The sequence below is a fragment of the Coenobita brevimanus genome, chromosome 97 (genome assembly GCF_032717465.1).
Source record: "Coenobita brevimanus isolate Jiangsu-jjx chromosome 97, ASM3271746v2, whole genome shotgun sequence".
NCBI lineage: Eukaryota > Metazoa > Arthropoda > Malacostraca > Decapoda > Coenobitidae > Coenobita > Coenobita brevimanus.
The window spans coordinates 1,561,538-1,585,352 of record NC_137050.1 but is presented as its reverse complement, the minus strand read 5'-3'; the positions used below and the strand labels follow the sequence as shown (position 1 = coordinate 1,585,352).

At 40.6% G+C, this 23,815-nt stretch overlaps 1 protein-coding gene across 1 annotated transcript in view; it reads right to left on the bottom strand.

Annotated features, from left to right (window-relative positions):
- The window catches only part of MED23 (mediator complex subunit 23), a 39,651-nt gene that overhangs the window by 6,091 nt on the left and 9,745 nt on the right, over nt 1–23,815 (bottom strand). Inside the window, exons 6-24 of the mRNA XM_080283367.1 lie at nt 22,282–22,387; nt 21,724–21,905; nt 19,421–19,672; nt 18,674–18,794; nt 18,082–18,250; nt 17,393–17,498; nt 16,308–16,487; nt 15,883–16,003; nt 14,485–14,668; nt 13,756–13,925; nt 12,205–12,374; nt 11,650–11,807; nt 11,220–11,400; nt 9,560–9,702; nt 8,579–8,720; nt 7,265–7,364; nt 6,011–6,247; nt 1,345–1,504; nt 618–738 (exon numbers count right to left, since the gene is read on the bottom strand). Coding sequence (XP_080139493.1) covers nt 618–738; nt 1,345–1,504; nt 6,011–6,247; nt 7,265–7,364; nt 8,579–8,720; nt 9,560–9,702; nt 11,220–11,400; nt 11,650–11,807; nt 12,205–12,374; nt 13,756–13,925; nt 14,485–14,668; nt 15,883–16,003; nt 16,308–16,487; nt 17,393–17,498; nt 18,082–18,250; nt 18,674–18,794; nt 19,421–19,672; nt 21,724–21,905; nt 22,282–22,387 — 3,003 coding nt within the window. The remainder of the gene's footprint in view (nt 1–617; nt 739–1,344; nt 1,505–6,010; nt 6,248–7,264; nt 7,365–8,578; nt 8,721–9,559; nt 9,703–11,219; nt 11,401–11,649; nt 11,808–12,204; nt 12,375–13,755; nt 13,926–14,484; nt 14,669–15,882; nt 16,004–16,307; nt 16,488–17,392; nt 17,499–18,081; nt 18,251–18,673; nt 18,795–19,420; nt 19,673–21,723; nt 21,906–22,281; nt 22,388–23,815) is intronic.

Genomic DNA, 23,815 nt, shown 5'->3' with positions numbered 1-23,815 from the left:
AAACTTTTAACTCCTTTTAACAACCTACCCCCTACTCCATAAAATCTCAAAAGTCCACAAAGCCTCCCTATCAATTTTATCATTCACTTTCTCTAAATCCATGAATGCCCAATACACATCCTTACCTTTCGCTTTCTCACAGCAAACACCTGATTCACACATCCCCTCCCTCTCCTAAAGCCACACTGCTCATCACCAATCACTCCCTCTGTACTCTCTCTAACTCTCATACTCAACACTCTACCATATACCTTACCTACAACACTCAACAAACTTATAACCTTAAAACTAGTACATTCATACTTATTACCCTTACCTTTATACAACGGACCACACACGCACTTGCCCAGTCAATCGGACCATACCACTCACAAAACACATTCAGCAATCTTACTAACTACTCAACAACAGTTGCTCCACCACCCTTCAGACATTCCACAGCACACCCAACCATACCTGCAGCTTTCCCTACTTCCTTTACTGCCTCCTGCATTTCCTCCATCATGATCAATGAATCATTCAGCTCTCCCACCACATTTATTCCTTGTACCCTTCCATCTGCCACAATTTTAAAAAAAATAAGTAAATAAAAGACAGTGCAAAATAAACAAATTAACCTGAAGCAGGTCTATGATGCGATCATGGACAACTATCCAGTATGGTTCAGGAAGCCAGGTGAGGATTAGGCCTATTGCATTTATCCATTCCTCAACCTCTCCTGATGGAATATCGCAGTACCTGAAAATGATTAACAACTGGTTACTAACTAATGGTACAGAACATGTTACTGGTACTTTATTCACAATTCTTGAGTGGTAAATCTTTATATTATTGTACTATGGCCTAGATAATTATCACTTGACACTTGTTCTGCAAACATTTTGCACAGGAAAGTAGATTGTACCTGGATTAGAATAATGATGATGATGACAAGTGCTGGAGAGGGACACCTACAACTGTCTGGTTACACGTGCATCCCTTCATTCCCTTCCTATCTTTCAGTAGGAGGATTGTGGACTGCAAGAGAAATGGTAACTTGAACCTGCAGTTCACTGGGTTCACATCCAGATGAGTCTGGGGTCGTATCAACCAAGCAAGTGATGATAAGACTGTGGCCCTTTTAAATGGGCATGCTGCTGACTAGTATGCCCTCTAACATTTTTTTTTTTTTTTTAATCTTTCCTGTCAGAACCCCATCTCACTCCATAATTAAGTGGGAAAAAGGCGGTTGGGATGATGATGATGATGATAATTACATTTTACCATATTTCCAATTAATTATGCACAGCAGAACTAGGGACACAGACAGCTGTAAAACTGAAACAGAAAGAATGCACTGCATACCCCTTTATAAGGACATCAAAGAGATTGTTGGCAACGATGGTGGGGTTGCTGGGCAGGGCCATCAGTTCCACACAGCTCACATGGATGGCATGGGCTCCGCTGTTGGCAAACTCATTAAATCGCCATTTGATGGATGGAAACACTGGCTTCCCTTGGATTGCTGAATACTTTGGTTAAAGAAAATATCAGAGAAAGGAAAACATCTGAAAGTATGAACATCACATTCAACAGAGTACAAACCAACTAAGTTATGAGAAAAAAGAAAAAATGCTGGCAGCTGTTAAAATATACATACTGTTGCATCTTTCTCTTTTCTATCACTGCTTCAATGGTCACTGCTCCTCTGAACTGTCTGTATGCATTCCTCCACCTCTTCATTGGGTGCATAGCACTCGTCTAGCAACAAACTCTCATCCCTTTTCTGTCCAACTCTCTAATGCAAGAGTTAACTGTTACTCCCAGTCCTTCATTTATGCAACACGTCAACTCTGGAACTGTCTCTCTCCATCTGTATTTCCTGTTTCCTATAATCTCCAGTCTTTCAAACGCAGTGTGTCCAGGCATCTTGAAATGAACAGATCTTGAATTTGGCTCTCTCTTGTATTTTGTTTTTCTTTTGGAAGGAACAGTTATTGCGGGCTTGTGGCCTTTGGTTCCTTCTTCTTTGCATAAATATATATATATATATATATATATATATATACAGTACAGTATATACTTGAAAGAGAAGGTGATGTTACAGTATATGGAGAGAGAGACTGGAATTGGTGAGAGAGTTCAAATATCTGGGTACAGTGACAGAAAAAAAGAGGAAAACATGCAAATGAAGTGGAAAGCTGAGTGACACAAGGAAGAAACGTAGCTGGTGCTATGAAGGTCTTGATAAGAAACAGAGGCCTCAGTGTTGCAGCTGCATGAGGCTTACAATGAGGAGTGTTATTGCCAACTTCAACATATGGATGTTAGACTATGGTATGGCATGAAAATGAAAAGTCAAGAGTGAGAGCAGTGGAGATGGGACTGCTGAGGAATGTATGTGGAGTACAGAAAGTGGATAGGATATGCAATAATGTTATTCATGAAAGATGCAGAACGAGGAAGTCTGTGGACACCAGATTCGAAGAGAGTGTACTGAGATGGTATGGCCATGTGCAGAGAATGGATAACAACAGAGTGGTGAAAAAGGTATCTCTGAGCAAATCTGAAGGAGGAAGGAGGCGAGGTAGGCCAAGGAGAAGGTGGAGGGCCATGGTGGATGAGTGTGTGAGGAGGAGAGGTATATAAGTCAATGAGGCCAGGGAACTGACAAGAAATCGAGCTGGCTGGATGAATATTGTAAGAAGTGCATGATCAGGGATTTGGCACCCTTTTTTAACGTGACAGCGTCCAGACTGACTCTATTGGATACGTTTATGTGAAGCTACAGAATGTGGTGAAAGTTTTTGGCGCATCAGATAGAGCCAGGATTCCGGGAACTTGAATGATGAGTGAATGAAAGCATGGCCCATTGGACTGAGCAAACTCAGGCTGTCTGGATGTTGCTACTCCTCACTCTGCCCTAGGGTGGGAAAGGAGGTCTGGCTGATGACGATGATAAATATACTGTATATACACAGCATACAGCAAGCACTCGTATAACACGCAATCACAAAGCGCGATTCTCACATAACACGGGGGGTGCCATTTTGTGTCCCAGAAATGTTACAACGCGGAAAAAATAGATAAAAGAGGCCGAAGGAAGCTGCTCACGATCCACTGAGCATTCCTGTCCTAGCTGAGCCTACCCTCTCGTCATGCTCTGTTTGCACACGTGCTCTGTGTAATTTTTGCTCTTTTTGGGGGGCCACCTAACCCAGCCTGGCCAGAGGAATATGCTATGTCTGATGTTTCTGTTGACTAGAAGGGGCTTGTGCAGGAAGCAGAAGAGTGGCAACAAAGGAATCAGGATATACAGGACTCATCTTCTTCCTTAGTAGAGGACAAACCAGCATGGAAGGACGAGCATGCTGGGGACCAGTAGGAGTTCTGCCCTCCCTTGGAACCCCACTCCACCTACCCCCCGCCCACATTCTCTTCCAGTTAAGGTGGAGAATCCTCCAGAGTTTGCATGTAATGACACCCTTAGTAGATAGGTAAATGTCCTGGAAAAAAAAAAAAACTGAAAACTGTCCCAAAGTTTGAACTTGGGGCTGGCTTAGGTATCATGAAACCTTTTAACATGTAAACATATGGCCCGAGAATGCAGAATTCACATAAAGTGGGAGCTTCAGGGTACAACATTCCCACACCACAAGAGTGCTCCCTGTATATGAATATGTATATGTGTATATATATATGTCTTGCGAGTACAGGTAAGGAAGAAGATGAGAGAGGGAGGAGAGAGGTATATGTGAGCAGGAGAAGGGAGGTGAAGAGTTTGGTGACGCAGAGTAAGAAGAGAGTGGATGAGGAGTTTGGGAGGAATCAGAGTGTGAAATTGTGGGAGAGTAAGAAACACTTTTGGAAGGGGGTAAAGAATGTACGTCAGTATGAAAGGGGAAATGAGGAGATGGAAGGAGCACTTTGAGGACTTGTTGAATGTAGAGAGTGAGAGTATAAGTGGTTGTGGAATGGCTGGGAGAGGAAGAGATCAGTAGGGCAAAAGTAGTTGATGCAATGAAGAAGATCAAGATGGGAAAGGCCCCAGGAATTGATGGAGTGTGTGGTGAAATGCTGAAGTATGGGGGTGAGAGACTGTTGTGGAGAGGATATGAAAGTTGTGTAGATTGGCCTGGGAAGCAGGAAGGGTTCCAGAGAATTGGAAATCAGGTATAACTGTTCTTTTATACAAAGGAAATAGTGTGACTGGAAAAATATATGGTAGAATATTTATTGATAAGGTTAAGCATATAACGGAGGACCCAGCTGGACAAGAACAAGGGGGATTTAGGAAGGGAAAAGGGTGTGTAGATCAGATATTTGTTCCACGATGTTTAGTGAAGTATCTTGAGAAGGGAAAGAAAGTGTTCACTGCCTTCATAGACTTGGAGAATGCATATGACAGAGTAGACAGGCAAGGTATGTGGCAGGTATTAAGAACATATGAAGTGGACGGAACATTGTTGAGTGCTGTGAAGAGTATGTACGAGGGAGCTAGGGCTACGGTGCAAGTGGATGGTGAGCTGAGTGAGTTCTTTGATCTACTTTGATCTAAATGAGGACTGAAACAGGGATGTGTGATGTCTCCATGGCTGTTTAATATTTTCATGGATGGGGTTGTAAAAGAGGTGCAAGGTAAGGTAGTGGATGTGGGGATAGCTCTAATGAATGAGCGTGCGGTGTGAAAGATTCCGGTGTTACTGTTTGCTGATAATTCAGTACTGTTCAGTGAAGATGCATGGGAGCTGCAAAGTTTGGTGAATGAATTTGGGACAGTGTGTAGGAAGGGCAATCTGAATGTTAATGTAAACAAGAGTAAAGTTATGGTGTTTGAGAGGAATGAAGTCACAGAATGCATTGTTAGGTTGGATGGTAAGGATATGGAGAATGTGTGTGCATTCAAGTATTTGGGTAGTGTGATGCGTAAGGATGGAAGTTTGGGGGATGAAGTGCTTGAGAGGGTACAGCAGGGAAGGAAGGCTGTTGGTTCACTGAAAGTGGTGATGAGAAATAGGAAAGTGAGTATGGAAGTTAAGAGGTCACTGCATGATAGTACTTTGATCTGTACCCTGACATATAGATGTGTGGCATGGACATTGCTAGAGGGGAACAATTCAAGAGTGAGAGCAGTGGAAATGAGTTACCTGAGAGGAGCATGTGAAGTGACATGGAGGGACAGGTTGACACATGAAGAAGTGAAAGAACGTTGTGGGGTGGATGTGGATGTGAATGAGAAAATTAGGAGAACTACAATGAGGTGGTTTGGACATATGGAAAAAATGGAGAATGAAAGACTGACTAAGAGGGTTTATGTAGGTGAAGTGGAGAGAGGGAGAGGGAGGGGGAAACAGGGGATGAGGTGAAGGGATGGAACTGAGAGGTATATGAGGGACGGGGGAGTAAGTTGGGGAGAGGGCAGTCAAATGGTGGGTAACAAAGCGACTTGGAGACGATTTGTCTGCGGCCACCCTTCGTGGGATTAAGGCATCGGGCTATAGGTACAGATAGATGGATAGAAAGATAGATGCATATATTATACACACAGCAAATATTTACTGAATTTAGACTGCTTTCATATAGCCAATCTCTCCATCTCCCGGCTGCCCTACGCTGGCAACACTAAATCTTACAGTCTTGTGGCATGATTAAAACTCCTACACCAGAATGAACCTTAAAGAAATGAAAGCTTATTCACCCAGACTATGCACAAGGTTAAGTGTATCTTATATGGTATCCTACAACAGAGATATTATTAACTAATAAAACAGTACATGTATGTCATAAAGACAAATGATCCTGGTATTTCAAGACATCTTAATTTACTGTTTAGCTTACTGTACCTTAAATTCAGATTATAAAATGACAACACACCAGTGATTTAAAAAAAAAAAAAAAAAAAAAAAAAAAAAAGGTATCTACAGGTATGAACTATCTTTTGCACTTACCTCTTCAATAATTACATTATGCAGCAGATGTTTATCTGCCAAGTGAAAACTGTGTATATTCATAAAATGCAAGGTAAGGATACTTTGTACAAGACGTCTGACAAGAGCAGTGTAGTATGAGAGGGGAGGATTCCAAGCAATATCCTCTGGAGGTCGTGCTAGATACTGCCGATAGGCTTCAGTCAGTGCCCAACCTGCTGGGCGGATCTCCTGCTGGGACATGATGACTGCTGACACCAGACGCCGTTTTAAATTAGGACGTTCTCGCAGTTTATTCTCATAGTAGTGGAATGTGTTGTAAAGATATGTGATAGGACGATCTGTGGGAAAATTCCATTGCAGTCATACAGTATATTACCACTACAATACTGTATTACCATACAATTTGAACACACACACAAAGTACAGTATACATTTACAGCTCACTAACTGATTTATCTGCTTCTGTACTGTATTCAGACATAAAAGGATTAATTTCCAAACTCTCCAGTTAATAACTACAGTACTTAAATGCATTATAAAGTATTCAAAGTTAATTCAGTACATTCTACAATCACTCTTTAATTCTATAATTACCATATATATAATAATAATAACGTGTGTTCATATAAGTAGCCACTATACTTCAGGTATAGAAATACATTACATTCTAAAGGGACTGCAGTTTTCATGAACCAGCAACACCTGCAAGACTGTACTGGATTCCAACGCAGACTGTTGTATCCAGCATAATTTGATTAATGTGCAGCAACATTCCTGACTATCAGATTCCGAAGTAATGGTATTCTTAAATACTTTGATTTTCTTTCAGCAGTCTTTCCAGGAATCTGAACAGAATTAAACGTGGTGAGTGGCGGCAGAGCTACACAGCATAAAGACAATGCTCACCTCATCATACCACTGCACTAGCCCTATCTCATGTGTACGCATGGGTGGGCATTAGGTGTAAACAGCTACTACCATTAACTAAGGTCAAGCACAATCTGAGCTACCTGTACTATATAAGCAATCATTTCTCCATATATTCTCTCAACACCTGATATCTTCCCATTCTTCACCCTCTTTACAGCATTCCTCAAATTTCTGACAAGGTCATATTTTATATCACGTTAAAAATCCATCCACCCATCATCCAATCCTATGCTGCCCCATAAGGAGCATAGGAGCCCAGGGCTAGGCAAGTTGGTCCTGATATTTAAGATGAGTGAAAAAACATTGCAATGTCTGCCCGGGAATTGAACCTAGGCTGTCTGCATTGGCAAGCCAATGCTCTCCTCATTTGGCCATCACAGCCCCTCATGGGGGAGGGGGGGGGACTTTGAAGCTCAAATCCTCACCATGAAACTTGTACAGCATTCCAAGTCGCTCCAGGATGGTTTCTAAATTCTTGTGCACTTGGTGAAGCTCTAAGAATCTATGAATGATGATGTCCAACACCTGGAAGAAAAACCATCATGAACAAGACAACCCGCAAACGTTAAAAAATTCATTTTCATCATATACTTTACAGTGTAAATCAATATACAGCTTATAATGGTGCATGAAAGAACTGTCACATAAATGTGAGAAAGAGCAGTGTCAGGGGGAGTGGAGATGCTATAATACACATCATTTCCCTACATCTAAGCAAAAAAAATTGGAGTACAGTAATTCATATGGCAGAGTATGTACTGTATCATCATATAACATCTCATTACCATGTCATGTTAAAAGATCACATCCCATGAACATTTTGCATCAATACCATTCATGTAATTGTGAATTACCTCCTCCTAGCAATGTACCACAAAGTACACCAATTTTTTACACCATGATGGGATAAATAAAACAAGTTGCAAGTAATATGTCAACTGAACTAATCAATGTAACCCAAGAGACACTCACCTTTCAGTTTTATTGGCAAACCACATTGCTATTGAACTCAGGAGGCAAGGAACCTTCAGTTTAATTGGTAAACAAAACATTTCTAATAAGTCAAAACACTTATTCTTTAGTTTCACTGGTGAACTACCGCAATACAATATTTAACTTGAGACATTCAGCTTTCAGTTTCATTGGTAGACTTCCTTTTTAACTCAAAATTGTTTTCATATTTTACATGCATCACCCTAAAGCTGTGAACAAAGTAAACACCTCAGTTTTATTGACAAACCACACTGTTATTTAACTCCAGAGGCAAGGAACCTTTGGTTTAATTGGTAAACAAAACATTTTTTATAACTCAAAGCACTTATCCTTTAGTTACACTGGTGAACCAAAGCAATACAACATTCAACTTGAGACATCCTGCTTTCAGATTCATTAAGACTTCCACTTCAGCTCATTTTTTTTTTCATATTTTACATGCCTCTACCTAAAGCTGTGAATAAAGTAACTACACAAGCTGAAAATCTATCTACCTGCAGCCAGATGCTTTAATCACGGGAAGGGTGGCCACAAATGATTGCCTCCATTATTCTGTCCCCCGATCAGGCTGACTTTGCTCTAACCCCCCTCCCCTAACTCATATGCCTATCCACCCTCCTCTCTGTCTTCCTCTTCCCCTCCCAATCTAAAAAAAAAAAAAAAAAAAAAAAAAAAAAAAAAAAAACTCATGTTTTTCATCCAACAACCACACTGCTACTTAATACCTCCTACTTTAAGATACCTACTGGCAAGAATCTGAGACACACATTTGAGAAGTAAATAGGCAATGTCTGATAATGAGTTGTAAGTGTCCCTTGTTCTGCCAAGATACTTTCCGGAGAAAACTTTTCAGGATACTTCTGGTGAAATGCCATGTGCTTTTCATACCTGTAGGGATGAAGGAAAAAAACACATTACTGGCAGATCATGAAAATTATCAACAATGCAAATCAAAATGGTACTGTATTAAGTATTTAATAATGATTTCTAACAAAACTGTAACTAACAAGTATGATAAACACTTCAGACCTTCACTCACTCTCCCAAAATTCCCAGCCTCTGAGTTTCATGCAGATTTGCAACAACTCCACTATACACCTAAATTTTTTTCATCATGTGTCATGCCTGCAATTATTGCCAATAACATCACTTTATTCAGTTTCATCCAACTTCAACTGCAAATAGTAAGTGTGCAAGTTTGACTCAATGAACAGCATTAAAGAAAGTTAATTATCATACAGTATAATAGCTTCCAAAATAATTCACGAAACTTTCAGCATTACCACATATAACACTTGCAGTTGCAGAAATAAATGAGGGAAAATTAGGATTTACCTAATGCTATGCTCACTTACTCTATTAATCATCCAATTCCTACTAATCCTCCAAGAACATAAGGGTCTGGGGCTAGGTTATTCAGATCAGATATTTAAGAGGACAGTGATCAATTGTTTGCATGAGCACAGCATTATGTGGGCAAACTTCCACCATTCCTTGGATACAAACCCTGATGGGCCACATCCTGCTGTAGTGCCTTAACCCATAACATCACAGGTGTCAAAATACAGATGAAAATCATATTCTATCCATACAGTCATTTACAAACATTCATAAACAGACAACATTTGCAGAACGAATAAGACAGGGTGGCTTACTTTGAGGAGGAAAAAAAAAAAATCACACCATAGTACTATACCACTAAATATCAGTGCTAATGTTGTAATTACCAGTTATTCTGCCTCCAATGGTCAGGTGAGTTTTCCTTGGAAAAGTCTTGCACACGATTGCGTAGCTCTGCTGGTTTAAGCAGTAGGAGCTGGATAATGAAGAAACAAACATGTGCTTCACTACCTTCTTGGGTCCTCAGTGCCTGGCAAGTAGAGATAACTATTACAATATCCATCCATCCATCATCCAATCCTACGTTGCCCCATGAGAAGCATAGGAGCCCGGGGCTAGGCAAGTTGGTCCTGACATTTAAGATGAGAGTGACCAGCCTCACTCATCCCTGAGTGGCATTACATGAGCAATAAACCCCAACCATCCCTTGGATATAAACCTTCACCGGCTCAATCTGACTGGAGTGCCGTAATTATCCACTAAGCCACCAGGCGCCAAAATTTGGTTATTTAGTTACCACCCAGCATAGGAATTGGTTTCCTGGTGTACAGGAAACCATTTGGCTTGTCACTCAGTGTAAAGTCACCCACAGGCAGAATTAAGAAGAAAGAATGAAGGAAAGAAAGACAGAAGAGGGAGTGTAAAGACACCCGTAGACAGAAGGACAAGGAAAGAATGAAGGAAAGAATGACAGAAGAGGATGGAAGGAAAGAAGGATGGAGGATATACATCAATTTAATATTTACAAGACATTCAATCCTTAAGTTCACCTAGGAGGGGCCACAACAAACCAAACCTCTAGGCCTCTCTACTGCCATTTATAACTACAGTTTGTTTTATTCCAGATGAGATAATTGGCTGTTGTAATTTTTTTTTTTCTTCTTTTTAGAGCAATGATGTTTTCTAAATACAGTAACTTATTTATAATTCTTTGAAATATCCACTTCTTAGCAGAAAAATATTTACCGATAACTACATCTAATAAAAATACACTGAAATGTAATTTCAAATGTGAACCTTTATGATGATGATGATGATGATGAACCTTTACGTAATCTTATATCTTAGACATGCTTTTGCTGTTCAACACTGCTGGCAAATTACACAGCAGTGATGCAGTATCTGGTAACACTTACAGAAGATGGGGAGCAGGAATGGAGAGTTTATAACAGAACCTGTATGTCAGTTTCATACACACAAACTATCTTCATCTCGCCACATTCTCGGCAATAAGGAGGCTTTCTCTACATCCCATACCACTTACACATATACCTCTCCATCCCACGTCTCCACTTCATCCTCAATCTTCACCTCCTATCACCTCTCTCCACATGGGCCAACACTCTCCTAGTCAATCTCTCACACTCCATTTGCTTCATGTGGTCACGCCAAATCAGATACTGTACTCCTTTCAGTACTTTACAGTATCTATACATCAACAGCATTTGCTCCTGAACTTCTTCACTTTTCTCTCTCTTTTCTGGGAATTCCATGTGTTTCTCTCTGATTAATCAGAAACAGTAAGAATAAACAAGAACAAATATCCCCATTCTAAAAGTGCTGAGGTTCAGTTATTACTGCTGTGGTCCCAAGCTCATCTAAACATGAGCCCAGTGAACTACAGGCTGAAACTGTCCTATTGCAGTCCATCATTCTCCTTTCTGGGGATAAAGGGGGAATTCAGGGTGTCTGTACACCCTGGCTATACCAGTGTCACAAAGTGAGGATATCCTTCTCAGCAACAGATAAAACTGCTAACAAACTTACCAAGCATAACATAAGTCTATCGATGGGTACGATGTTGTAGACCCAGATGATGGAGTTCATTGTTTCCACATACTTGGTGACATGCTGGCCCCCTGCACTGTTAGAGAACTCCAGCACCAAGAAGTCACATAGTGTCCGAACGTGGGCTGCCAGCTGCCTCGGTCCCACACGCTCAAGCACTCTGCAAAGTACAGTCAATACACTACCCAGCACTACAAATAATTATTATAATCACCACCACCATCATCATCATCATCCGGACCTCCTTTCCCACTCACACTACAATACATACAGTACAATTATAACTTGTTTAACCCAGTGAGTATGGTATCTAAGCATAAGTTTGAGTTTATAATATTTAAAGATTCTAAGGCCACTGATTATTTACAAACATCCACTAAATTCAATGGTATTTATGTTCAAAACCTACTTGTAAGCAATGGGTGGGACTCTGTCTGTATCCAGCACCATTTTGAACAGCAGACACAAGAACAACGGAGATGTGTTGTGTTGCAGGGAGAAGTGTGCAATGATGTCATTCTCAATGCTCATTGATTTCCACTTCCTATATTCTTCTTCAACTGCTTTCTGTGAACAAATATAGCATCTTTCACTAACTGTTTATCTGTAGGATAGTTAAGTATTTTAATTACTGTAACTATGTTTAAGGGCTTAACACTAAAAAAAACAAATATTGGAATGAAGCTAAGAAATGGAGGATTTAGTAACACAACACACAGGTTTACATCATTAGCAGTGATTCCAAAGCAAGACAGGAAGGTAACATTTGATATAAATATTTTTCCTCCTTGGTAAGGCTACAATACCTAGTGAATGAGAGGTAAATAAGTGCCAGATCATAACAGTGAAAGGAACTTTTCAATTCCAGTTCAGTCAGGAATATAAAAAAATTATTTTGCAACATTATCTGAAACAGGGTTAATAACAAAAAGAAGAATATTGTACAATGCTTCCTTAATGATACCTTAAGAGTATTCATGTTCTCCCTAGGTGCAGCACACTGGTGGTAGAACTCTGAAATTACTGACGGGAAGCACTGAAGGGTGTGGTTGGCCCAGGTGTGTGGTGTGTGGGTCATCACTGTTTTCAAGAAGTCAACACACCACCGGGCAGTATCACCAGAGCTGTCACAACCTGCAGAAATCATTACAATCAATCAGTCTATTCAGAGGATGCCATGCTTCCTCTCATGGAATCCCCCAGAATGAAGTTAGCCATGGTAAAGCTCAAGTTTTCTATGCACTGCAAGCTTAAACAAATGCCAAAACAGCTAGTTACTTCAAAGTATGGAATGACTGTCACCATTTCTACACTGGACAAACCTGTTGCTTCTCTTTATCAATTATGGTCACACAACAATGTTCTAACCCCTTCATCTGGGCAATGTATTCTGAATTTTACTCATTACCACCTAATTATTTTCTTAAGCTCAGGATGGACATTTACTAGCAAGAAAGGTTATTGGAGTTTATTTCGAGCCTCTTTCCCACCAGCTATCTCTTCCATCCATCTATCCATCATCTAATCCTGTGTTGCCTCACCCAACAGCAGCACTACATCAAGTGAGTGGATGGTGAGTGCCCCCACCTACATATAAAATTATCTAGTGGTGGCTATATAAAAAAAAAAAAAAAAAAAAAAAAAAAAAAAAAAAAAAGGAGCTTGGACACTAAGCCTGGGATGTCTTTTCCATTTTATTCTTGCCATCTCCTGACAATTTTATTCAGTTTAGTATGGACTTTTCAAATCAGAAGGGTTAAATATAGCATGAATCCTTTCAACATGAGAGGCCTTTATTAAGCTGCATAAAAGTGTCTGGCAGCAGCAACAATAAGTAAAATGGACACTGCTCACCATCCACTCACTTGAACTATTGCTGCTTTGGGAGTCTGCCCTTTCCTCTCTTCCTTCCTTCCTCTTCTGTCTTTCCTTCATTCTTTCCATTTCCTTCTGCCTATGAGTGACTTTACACTTCCTCTTCCGCCTTTCTTTCCTTCATTCTTTCCTCCTCCTTCTGCTTATGGGTGACTCTACACTGAGTGACAAGCCAAACGGTTTCCTGTACACCAGAAACCATTTAATACGCTGGGTGATAACCATATAACCAAATTATGGCGCATGGTGGTTTGGTGAGTAATTAAGGCACTCCATTCGGACTGAAACCGTTGTAGGTTTATATCCAAGGGATGGCTGGGGTTTATTGCTCACTTAATGCCAATCAGGGATGAGTAAGGTTGGTCACTCTCATCTTAAATGTCTGGACCAACTTGCCTAGCCCCTGTCTCCTATGCTCCTCATGGGGCAATGTAATATTGGATGATAGATGGATGATGGATGGACATCACAGAAATGTAAAGGTTAAAGACTGAATGTGATTTACCTACAAAGAATAATCTAGCTACAGCAGATATCACCAGAATGTTGGATGAAAGATGAAGCATAATTCACCTACCAAGAATAAACTAACAAAAATCATCAGAATATAGGGGTTATCGAAGAAATGTGATCCACCTACCAGTGACATGTATAGCACGAGCCATAGTGAGGACCAAGACTCTGTTGAGCTCCTCTGAGTCTGTGCTAATGAGGGTAGGCTTGGTGTCAGTGAGGGTGCAGCGGCTCAAGCTTGGCATTACCTCGGAATTACCCAAACCTGTGATCAGACGAAGGGCCACACTTTCCATGCTGTGGAAAGACCTATCATTATCATAACCCTATTTCATCCATTACCAATCTCTTATTGCTCTATCATGAGAAGACCCATCAACTACCTATATGCAACTGCTTCTGTGCAGCTGTCCTACAGGTACAGTATAATACAGTACATATAGCCTATCATGTAGAAGCCCAGCACCCCATTGTGGTAGGCAGCTCCTTGCAAGGGCTGGACCAGGGTTCTTCCCCACAGTGAGGTGCAGGGAAATATGAGGAGGTTTGGCTCCCAGGCGGATGCTGCAGCTGTTCTCCACCTGCAGTATACAGTACAGTGCAACCACATGTAGGCTCCTCAGCAGAGCCACATAAATAGTACTTAAATAGTTTACAAAATAACTCTCAGCCCACAATATTATATAAGTTCTTCCACACATTAAACACAGACAGAGCATTAATACAAGAGATTAAACTTAGAGCCAGATCCGACACATCACACTTCAACAACTACACTACCGCTACAATCAGACATGACAGAGCAAATACTGCATTACAAATAGGCCTTGTCATTCACCCTAATGTATATACAAACCAGAGATGAAGCTGTGTCATTTGTATCATGGTGTTGAGAGGCACTGCAGTCATGTGGTGGATGGTTGACAGGAGCTGGATACGATACTGAGGTGGAGAATGATGGATGCGGTGAATGAACATCTCCAGAAGGGCATGCAGGATGCTCCACACATGACTTTTGTATACCACTGGCAGTAGACTGTCTGTACAAAGATAATTTAAACTGGAGGATGTCCTTATACTAGGTTTTCATTTTAAGTATTCCACTGTTTCAGATGCAGCATTTCTAATTGCTATACCATATCTTTAATTCTTTTAGTATTAAGTACAGATGGGGATAAAAGTTCACCTCTTCCACTTCTCACTTCCTTTCCTAATAGGATTTCTAATGCAAGAGATGCTTGGTATATTTCTCAGTCCATAAATGATTTTCTTTGATATATTATGTCACAAAGAAAAATGACACATTCTCCAAGTATGAAGGAAACACAGAGGAAGAGTACGTAAACTTCGTCATGGATTACACTCGTACACTGACCCCATTTTTATTTCCTGATGCAACCAGCCACTGCACATCAAGGTGTACCTATTTTTCACCCTAGTTGGTGAACAGTTTGTTTGCCTACTGGCCTCTTTACTGGTACTGCCAAATCTCTTTAACTATGAGATCTAAATGTTTTTGATAACAGAGATTTCCTACTGTTATATTTCTTGGGGAAACATATTACTGTATGCATTATGGGGGCATGGTGGCTCTGTGGTAGAGCACCCGACTCGTGACTGCAGAGTTGTGAATTCGAGCCGTGCCCAGGTAAGCTACCCTGCTGGAAGAGGTAGAGCTCTCCTGTCACCTAACTGGTTGTAGCAGCCATGACTCACTGGGTTAGAGCACTCTGAACGAAGGGTCGGAGGTTGGAGTCCACCCAAGGGTCATTGGTAGACATCAGGAAGGGCATCTGGTCATAAAGTGCTATATGCTCCAAAAACCAATGTCTCCTACCCAGGGGCAACATGTCAGCCCTCAATGATAAAAGGGGACATGGCATAAAAAAATAAATAAATAAAAATAAACAAATAAATAAATTACTCATCTGAACATGTGCCTTATGGACTAAAGGCTGAAGCTGCCCATTTTCTGCAGTCCTGCATCCTCCTTTTGGGGGAGAGGGAGGGTGCTGAGGTACTTCTGTATAAGAAGGCATCTTCCCTGCATGGTTATATCTATTTCACTGTGAAGTGTCCTTCACCAGCATCTCTTCCAACTTAATACCAAAGAGTGATATGGTTCCCCTACACCCCGCTGAACTAAAGGAAAAAATATATGAATGGCTGTTAATTACATTCCAGTTCTGTTGCACCATGGCAAAACAGTGAACAAAAAATATCATCTGACTCTAACCAGATGAATATGACTTACTGATGAATGTTTTGATGCCAATGCTCTCAATCTCGGTGTAGACCAGAAGACGTGCATAAGTTTCAATGAGAGCAGGAGCCAGAGCAACCCCAGACTTCTGATGTGTTTGTTTTTGTATGTGCTGAGGACAAATATGAATATATTTACTGTATATAAAAAACAATACAGCTCTATTACATGGCCTATGGATCTACATAGGTTCCTTATCCATATCAATTAAAGTACCACAATACAATAGGCTCCAGCGGTTACATGTATCAGTTATGAATACATATTATATTCAGTCAATCTACTGGATGTAAGGAGCTACCAAAACAATATAGTAAATGAAAAAATGAAAATATGCAATTAGATTGCGAAAACAATGAATTATTGCAAAGCAAAAGAAGCAACATAATGAAAAAATAATAATGGAAATAGCAGACCTGTCCAATATTGTGCAAGAGACTCATTTTGACATGAACTGTGAGGGTCTCCAGCAAGGTGATGGAGAGGGGTGATGTGCTACCCAGGGCCACGCAGTTTATTCCTGGCATGGGTACTGTTGACTTCTGGTTTCCCTGAATGCTCTCTGACAGCATCAGTATTGGGCGCTGGAAGAATTCCTGCAGAGTATATGAAGAATTATTACCTGTTAATTCTTCTGAGGCTATGTGTTGCCGAAGTCAAAATAATTTAGCAACATTTATCTAAAACTTACAAATTTGTTTACCATTATTCTGAACCAAATCTATGTTCACATGAAGTGAGGAGATAATAACACTATGGAAGCTTCAAGTACAACCTTCCCCTCCGTCATACAGTGCATAAAAATGCCTATAACACAAATACCATATAGGTCAGTGAGAACTGCCACAAACCAACCTAAAAACCAAGAGGAGTTTCCTGCCCCATGATTCCATATTCCTTTCAGCTGCTTTTTATGATGCAAGTGCAATATATGTGTAGTATTATCTTTCTCTTATCCCTAAGGATTAACTAATGATGTCATCTCAAAAAAAAAAAAAAAAAAAAAAAAAAAAAAAAAAATCATGTTACTGGAAGATGTAAAATCACAAAGTTACGGGTTTTGTGATCTTAAATTTCAGGGCGGGGTGAAAAAATCTACAGCGTAAACCCAAAAAAAGGTCATGTTCCTTAAGAGGGTCCCTTTCATTTCAAGATGCCTGGATACACTGCATTAGTCTGGATGTTTCATGCAGTAGAAAAGTCAAAAGACAGTTCCAGCGTTTAATCAGTTATATGTATAGAAAATGAAAAGCACTAGATAAATCTTGCATGAACCAGAATTCCATTCCAAAAATGAAACTCTTTACATTACTATAAATAAATAAATTAATAAATTAATACTCTACATTGTAACAAAAATTTTGGCTGCTGTGTAAGACAGGTGCAAGTGGGGGTCAAGTCAAGGCTTACTGCCTTGACTGAAGCAATGTAACTGGATGTTACTGCATAAGAGACTGTTTCACAAAGAGCCTCTTGACAGCTCTCAGTGATGCAATATTACCTGGTTTGTAGAATATGCATTGAGAAGAAGGGCAATCCTGTAGTCAGATGGGACACCAGCTGTGATAATAGGCAACTGTGGGTTATGACCCAGGTTCTGTATGAATCTGTAAAGAAAAACCTAGTTACCTTTATTACAATCAGTTTAACCTTAATTCCCATTAATCTAAAATGAATGGATGGGATCCAAAAACAAGCACTGAGAATACAACTTAGGCTAAGAAGAATATCCAAAGAAACAGATCATGCATCCATTTAGTCACAATACAAGACTTTAAAATTTTTGGTTCCATTTGATTTGATTTTTTTTTTTTTAATACAGATCCATTTGCTTACGTCTTTTCTTACCACACTTACAGGTTAGAGTCCTTACTATGTTAAAAATAAAATAGTAATCTACACTTTCTCTCATGCATGACAATATATACTTCATCCATCTGCTTCTAACCTTCATCAAGTATTTTGCTTCATCATCTTTTTACCTAATTTCCTACACATTCACTTAATATATCAAACAATTTTCTTCTTGGCCCCCCTTTCCTCCTGGAATTCCAGGATAAAAACAAGTGTCAGGTTAATTTAAGGCACTAAATTAAAAAGTAAATGAAGTCCATTTTCCTGACCCTCTTAAATTCTCTATGCTGGATAATTCAAGTGCTGTACTAAACATTACAAGGGTACATCACATACTCCTGATGATTCTTGAAGACTAGTGGTAATGAGCGTGGTGTCTTAATATTATCTGACTGGGCTTTCTTGAGGATGTGCATCAATATACAAATGGCAGCCATCTGCATAGCACACTGGGGCTCTGTGTAATCAGGTATAGGCAGTGGTTCTTGCTCTGGGTACAAAAGCTCTGAAAAGAGATAACATTACTTAGAAAAATTCTGTACATATTGCTTTGATACTTTCATAAGTATAATGCAACTCACAGTTTGGTAGTTATTGTGGTCAGCTATCTATGCCAGAAGTCATGGGTGTTCATTCCAGGCCACTGCTGTCCAATGGGCAGAAAGAGAAATAATAAAGTCAAATTACTATGAGCAAGTTGTTGTCATTGCTGTTTTTGTGGTTCATCTGAATGTGCACCCAGTGAACTGCAGGCTGAAGGTGCCCTACTCCTGCAGTTCAACATCTTCCTTTCAGGGGATGGGGATGGAATTAAGGAATGCACATATAACTGGACAGCAGAACCAGTGAGCTACATTCACCAAGTCACGATGTACAACTCCAGCACCTACAAGTGGATAGAGTCATGTGACATGACAGTGTCACTTACCAATGAGTCTGAGGACAGGCAGAAAATCAGCAAACTGGTTCTTTTGTATGCTGCCTGAGAGGAACTGCAGCAGCACCCACATCAAGTGGTCTCGCCCATCCCTTCTCCCTCTCATCTTCAGCTACAAACACAGGTTGTACAGTAGGTGCAGTTAGTTATCGTATAAGGTTGTTTCCCTTCTTTAATTATTAACCCCTTGAGGCTGAAATGTTTTCATGATTTTATTCCTGCTATTTCCAAACAATTATACACAGCAGTCTGATACAGTACTGTCTGAATACCAACTGGACGAATTCACACACAAGGAGAAGAAGCATTTGGAAAATTCAAAAGCAACTCATTTTCCTCCATTGTAAGACCATAACTGACTTCAACAGAGCAATATCAATGCTTCCAATACAGTAATTAGCCACTCGGTGTATCATTCCTTATTCTTAAGTTTCCCCCCTGGCAAACAACTCATCACACACAGAAATATGCTAAAACAAATAACTCATCCAGCTCCTAAGGAATCTGTCATCTTATAACCTGCAGCAACAAACTAATTACTGGTATCATCTCTGATGCCTTGCTCCCTCCTGAGAACCCCCCTTAACAGGGGAAAGACCTTACTCTTCATCCCACGTGGCATCTTAACACCTTCAATGAGATTAACACATACTGTATCTAACATAAGAATACCAGGTAAATATAACACACAATTACATCTACAGTACACTTACACACAAACAAAAACCAGATAACTACCTTGTCATGGAGCCGGAGGACAAGGGATGGAAAATTGATCAGCTGGAAAATAACAAAGTAGATAAGTAGAGAAGAAAGGTGGCCGCATGTGCAGGGGTTCTGGTCAGAAGCAGCAGATGGGGAAGCAGGAGAGGCAGTGGTGGGAGTTGAGGGAGGGGCAGAAGCAGTAGCAGATGACAGGCTACAGTCATCAAGGGCTGACACCATAAGGTCCACCAGCTGCTCCTCCAGAGCCACACAGCGCTGCTTTTGCTGCAAAATATAAAAGTCAACATAAGTTACTGGTCTCTCTCTCTCTCTCTCAGCAAACCAAAATACTCTCCCGTAACATAAGACCACAGCCCTCATTAACGCCACACAAAATTCCCTTTCTTCTACCTGTTAAATAGTTTTCCAAGTTACTGGTACTATGTCATGGTACAGTACAGCAGGGAACTGTTGCCAATATGCAAACTTCATGAAAGTTGTGCTACGAAGGGTGATCAGAAAGTAATGACAGTTCGTGCTATAACATGAAAACCTTGAATGATGGGAGGTAGGGGAGCAAGGAGAGTGCAGAGTTGCCTGTCCTTACGAGTTTGAACTTGTCGCCGTATGCCTGACTTTTCTTGTTTGATTGTTGTGAGTGATTGCTTCACTCTTGTTTTTGCTCTCTGGCCAGAAACATGGATTACTCGAAAGAAGGCTGCAGGTTCTACATTTTTACGAGGTGGAAACTGGGAAAGAAAGCAACAGAGATTCGAGGGGAATTATTACAAGTTTATCCAGACACTACTCCTTCCCTGGAAACTGTTTCCCGCTGGATTCGTGCTTTCACAGCAGGAAAAACTGAATTGAAAGATGAACAACGCTCTGGACACCCCCGGACATCCGTGACCGAAGCAACAACTGTCCATGCACGGTCCATCATTGACGAGGATCCAACTGTAACTCTTAGGTTCTTAGCCTTGGAGCTTGATATCAGTTATGGGAGTGCATATGACATCGTGCATGAACAATTACACCTGAGGAAGAAGTGTTGTCGATGGATACCCCATTTGTTGACTGATGAGCAAAAGGCTGAACGGGTGAGGATTTGTCGTGTCTGGCTTGCTGAATTTGAACCAAATGGTCCAAAACGGTTCTCAGATGTTGCTACTGGAGATGAGTGTTGGATTTCATTCTTCACAACCCGTGACAAGCAGTCAAACATGGTGTGGTTGGGCGATGAAGACCCTCGACCTCAGATTTTGAAGGAAGGATTTCGCAGCCGGAAGCGCCTTTTCACCATCTTTTTCAATTCTCAAGGACCAATATGCGTGGATGTGATGCCTGAAAAGTCCACTATCACAGTCCAATACTACACAGACCAGGTCCTTCCACAAGTCTTGGAACACAAGGCCAACACCGCACCAACCCGCCGTCAGTCTCGCCTTTTGCTGCACCACGACAATGCTGCACCCCACAAAGCTCGCCTCACTATGCAGTACCTGGAACAACAAGGTATAACTCTGCTCCCCCACCCACCCTACTCCCCTGACCTGGCTCCCTGTGCCTTTTGGTTGTTTCCAAATATTAAATCTGCCATCGCTGGGAAGCAATTTCATCGCATCCAAGACTTGGCACGGACCGTCAATTCAGAACTCCGAAGTATACCGTCTTCAGAGTACCACGCTTGCTTCATGAAGTGGAGAAAGAGAATGGAACGCTGCATAGAGGTTGGAGGGGAGTACTTTGAAGGAATGTGAGTCATAGTTTGATAGTTCTTCATGCTAATAAAAGTTTATGGACTCACTGTCATTTCTTTCTAATCACCCCTCGTATTTCAGTGGTGTACATTCGTGCATGAAGTGTTAAATGAAGACTAAAATCCAGGGGCAAAAAAACACACAAAGCAGAAACTTGTGTGAGAAAACAAGTGCCAAAGACTGGGAATCTCACATTAGCCGAGAAAGTGGGGCATGCTGCCAGCTTGTTGGCTATCATACTCAACACTGTAACTGCATGAGATCTAGGTTGAAATGTTGATACACCTGGTACACACTGAGATAAATAATTAGAGCAACTTTCCAATGACACTGAAAAAAGGGCAAATATGGGCTGCTTCTTGGCTGGATATAATACAACATGCATTGACCTACTGGAAACCTGTGAGAATGCAGGGATCTCCTCATGCAATAGTGTACTGTGAACTTTTCTATCACATTGTGGATTACTGTACTGTATACTATTTTACACAAGGCAAACAGAAGTACCATACTGGTATTCTTCATGCTTTGGTTAAAGAGAATAACACAACATTTCTGCAAAGTAGCATCATTTACCTTTTTCTGGATATCAATAAGTGTGCAGACCATTTCCCGGGAGTATGGTTGCTTGAGAATATAACGCAGAAGGCCTGGTTGGGGTTCAAGCAGCTCAGGATTGTATGGCAATGCTCCCTTCAGTTGGAATTTCAATGTGAGTGGGTCCAATTTCCAAGAGTTGATTGATGGGCTGTTGTGGCCTGTAGTGGTTACCATGGGACACAATATGGTAGCAACATTGGTAAGTTATAAAAATATGTAACTAAATAAATAAACAAATAAATAAACAACAGCTAGTAATCAATTCACTACTGTACTGATTCAGATTCATTTATTTTCAAGTATTCCCCCCTGTCTCCCTCTCTGTATTTTTGTTTCTGAACACTGAGGAACTCAAGGTCTGGGAATCAAAGATGGAAATAATGAAGAATATTACTGGGAAAAACACAGCACAAAGGTATTAGAGCAAACTCTGACTTACGGAAAACCATAACCAAATGATGAAAAATGTGAAGAAATGAAAAGACATGATGAACAGGAGATGGAAGGAAGGTGAGCTACAGCAAAGTCTCTTACCTGTATGTTCCACAATGGGTCGCAGTTTTGGCCGAGCAATAATGGATAACATCTGAGCAGCTCTCCGGAACTTGTCAACAAAGTCTGTCAGCAGTGATGCTAGTTTCTGATATGGGAATAAAAAATAAATACAATAAAATAAATAAAACCTCTTTATTCAGACCTCCACCCATTCCAGTATTCTATAACTCTGTCCTTAGCTCCTCTTAAATATCATATTGAAATCTGGGTGTAGAAAGTTACAGTATCATAGGTATCCACTTTTTTGTTGTTGTACCTAAGTAACAGAGCATGTCTCCATGCAAAGAAAGACAAAGTAACTACGAAATAGACGTCCATACTGAAGATGTGGAACGTGTCCAAGCTTGCTCGGTGCAAATTTTGACATCATCATCATCTGCACCTCCTTCCCACCCTACAGCAGGGTGAGGAGTAGCAACGTCCAGACAGCCCAAGTTTGCTCACTCCAATGGGCCATGCTTCCATTCACTCATCATTCAAGCCCCAGGAATCTTGGCTCTATATGATACACAAAAAACTTTCACCACATTCTGGAGCTTCACATAAACATATCTGACAGGGTCAATTTTGAAACATACTAGTAATATATCACACCTTAATGCCGTTAGAGATCTCCCCAAATGGCAATAGCAGCCCACAGAGATCTCCCCAAATGGTGAGGGATACTTTCTTACACCCCAACCTGTACTTTAGTAGCATATAGAGTAGGGCTGGGCCAATAAGCAATTCTGTTGATTACCGATTAATTGGCAGTCAATAATTGGCCAATACTGATTAATCGGCTGATTATTAAGAAATTTTAAATGTGATTAAGCTTTATGAAATTATTGGCAGCACAAGGTTAAAGACATCACCTTAATGTTATTACTGACCGTATTTACTGCCCATCTGCCATCTCCTGTACAGAGAGCAAATTGTTTTAGTCATTTGCCACTCCTGTAGTCTAGTTTTGCTTTGTTGCAACATCTCATTCTGTGCATCCTGGTTGTAATTTGTTAGAAGTTGCCATTTTTTTGTTCTTGTGGTGATCCTAAATGCTACTAGAAATGATAGTGTACAGAAAATGTATCAATCTTTATGAAGAACTATAACAAGATGAAAAACTTGGTTCTTTTACTTTTATTATCTGCCTAACTGTTCCATAATATGGGAAATGGCAAAAATAAACACAAGGAGCACATAAAACTAATATAGAGAATGTATGGTAACTATTATATCAGGTGCTACCCAAAAGTTCCAGTAATTTGAATACTGTAGGAAAATAAGTTCCCTTACCTCCAAGTTCTCACTGTCGCCTTCAAAGTAGTCCCCTTGGGTATGTATACAGTGGTCTCAGTGTTTTTTCCATGAGTCCGTGCATTCCTGGAAGGCTTCAGACGTGATGGTCTTGAGCACCTTCTGTGATTCTGTCTGGATCTCCTCAACTGAGTCACACCAACGCCCTTTCGGTCGTAATTTCAGCCTGGGAAACAGTAAATAGTTCCACGGGGCAAGGTCAGGCGAATAGGGTGGG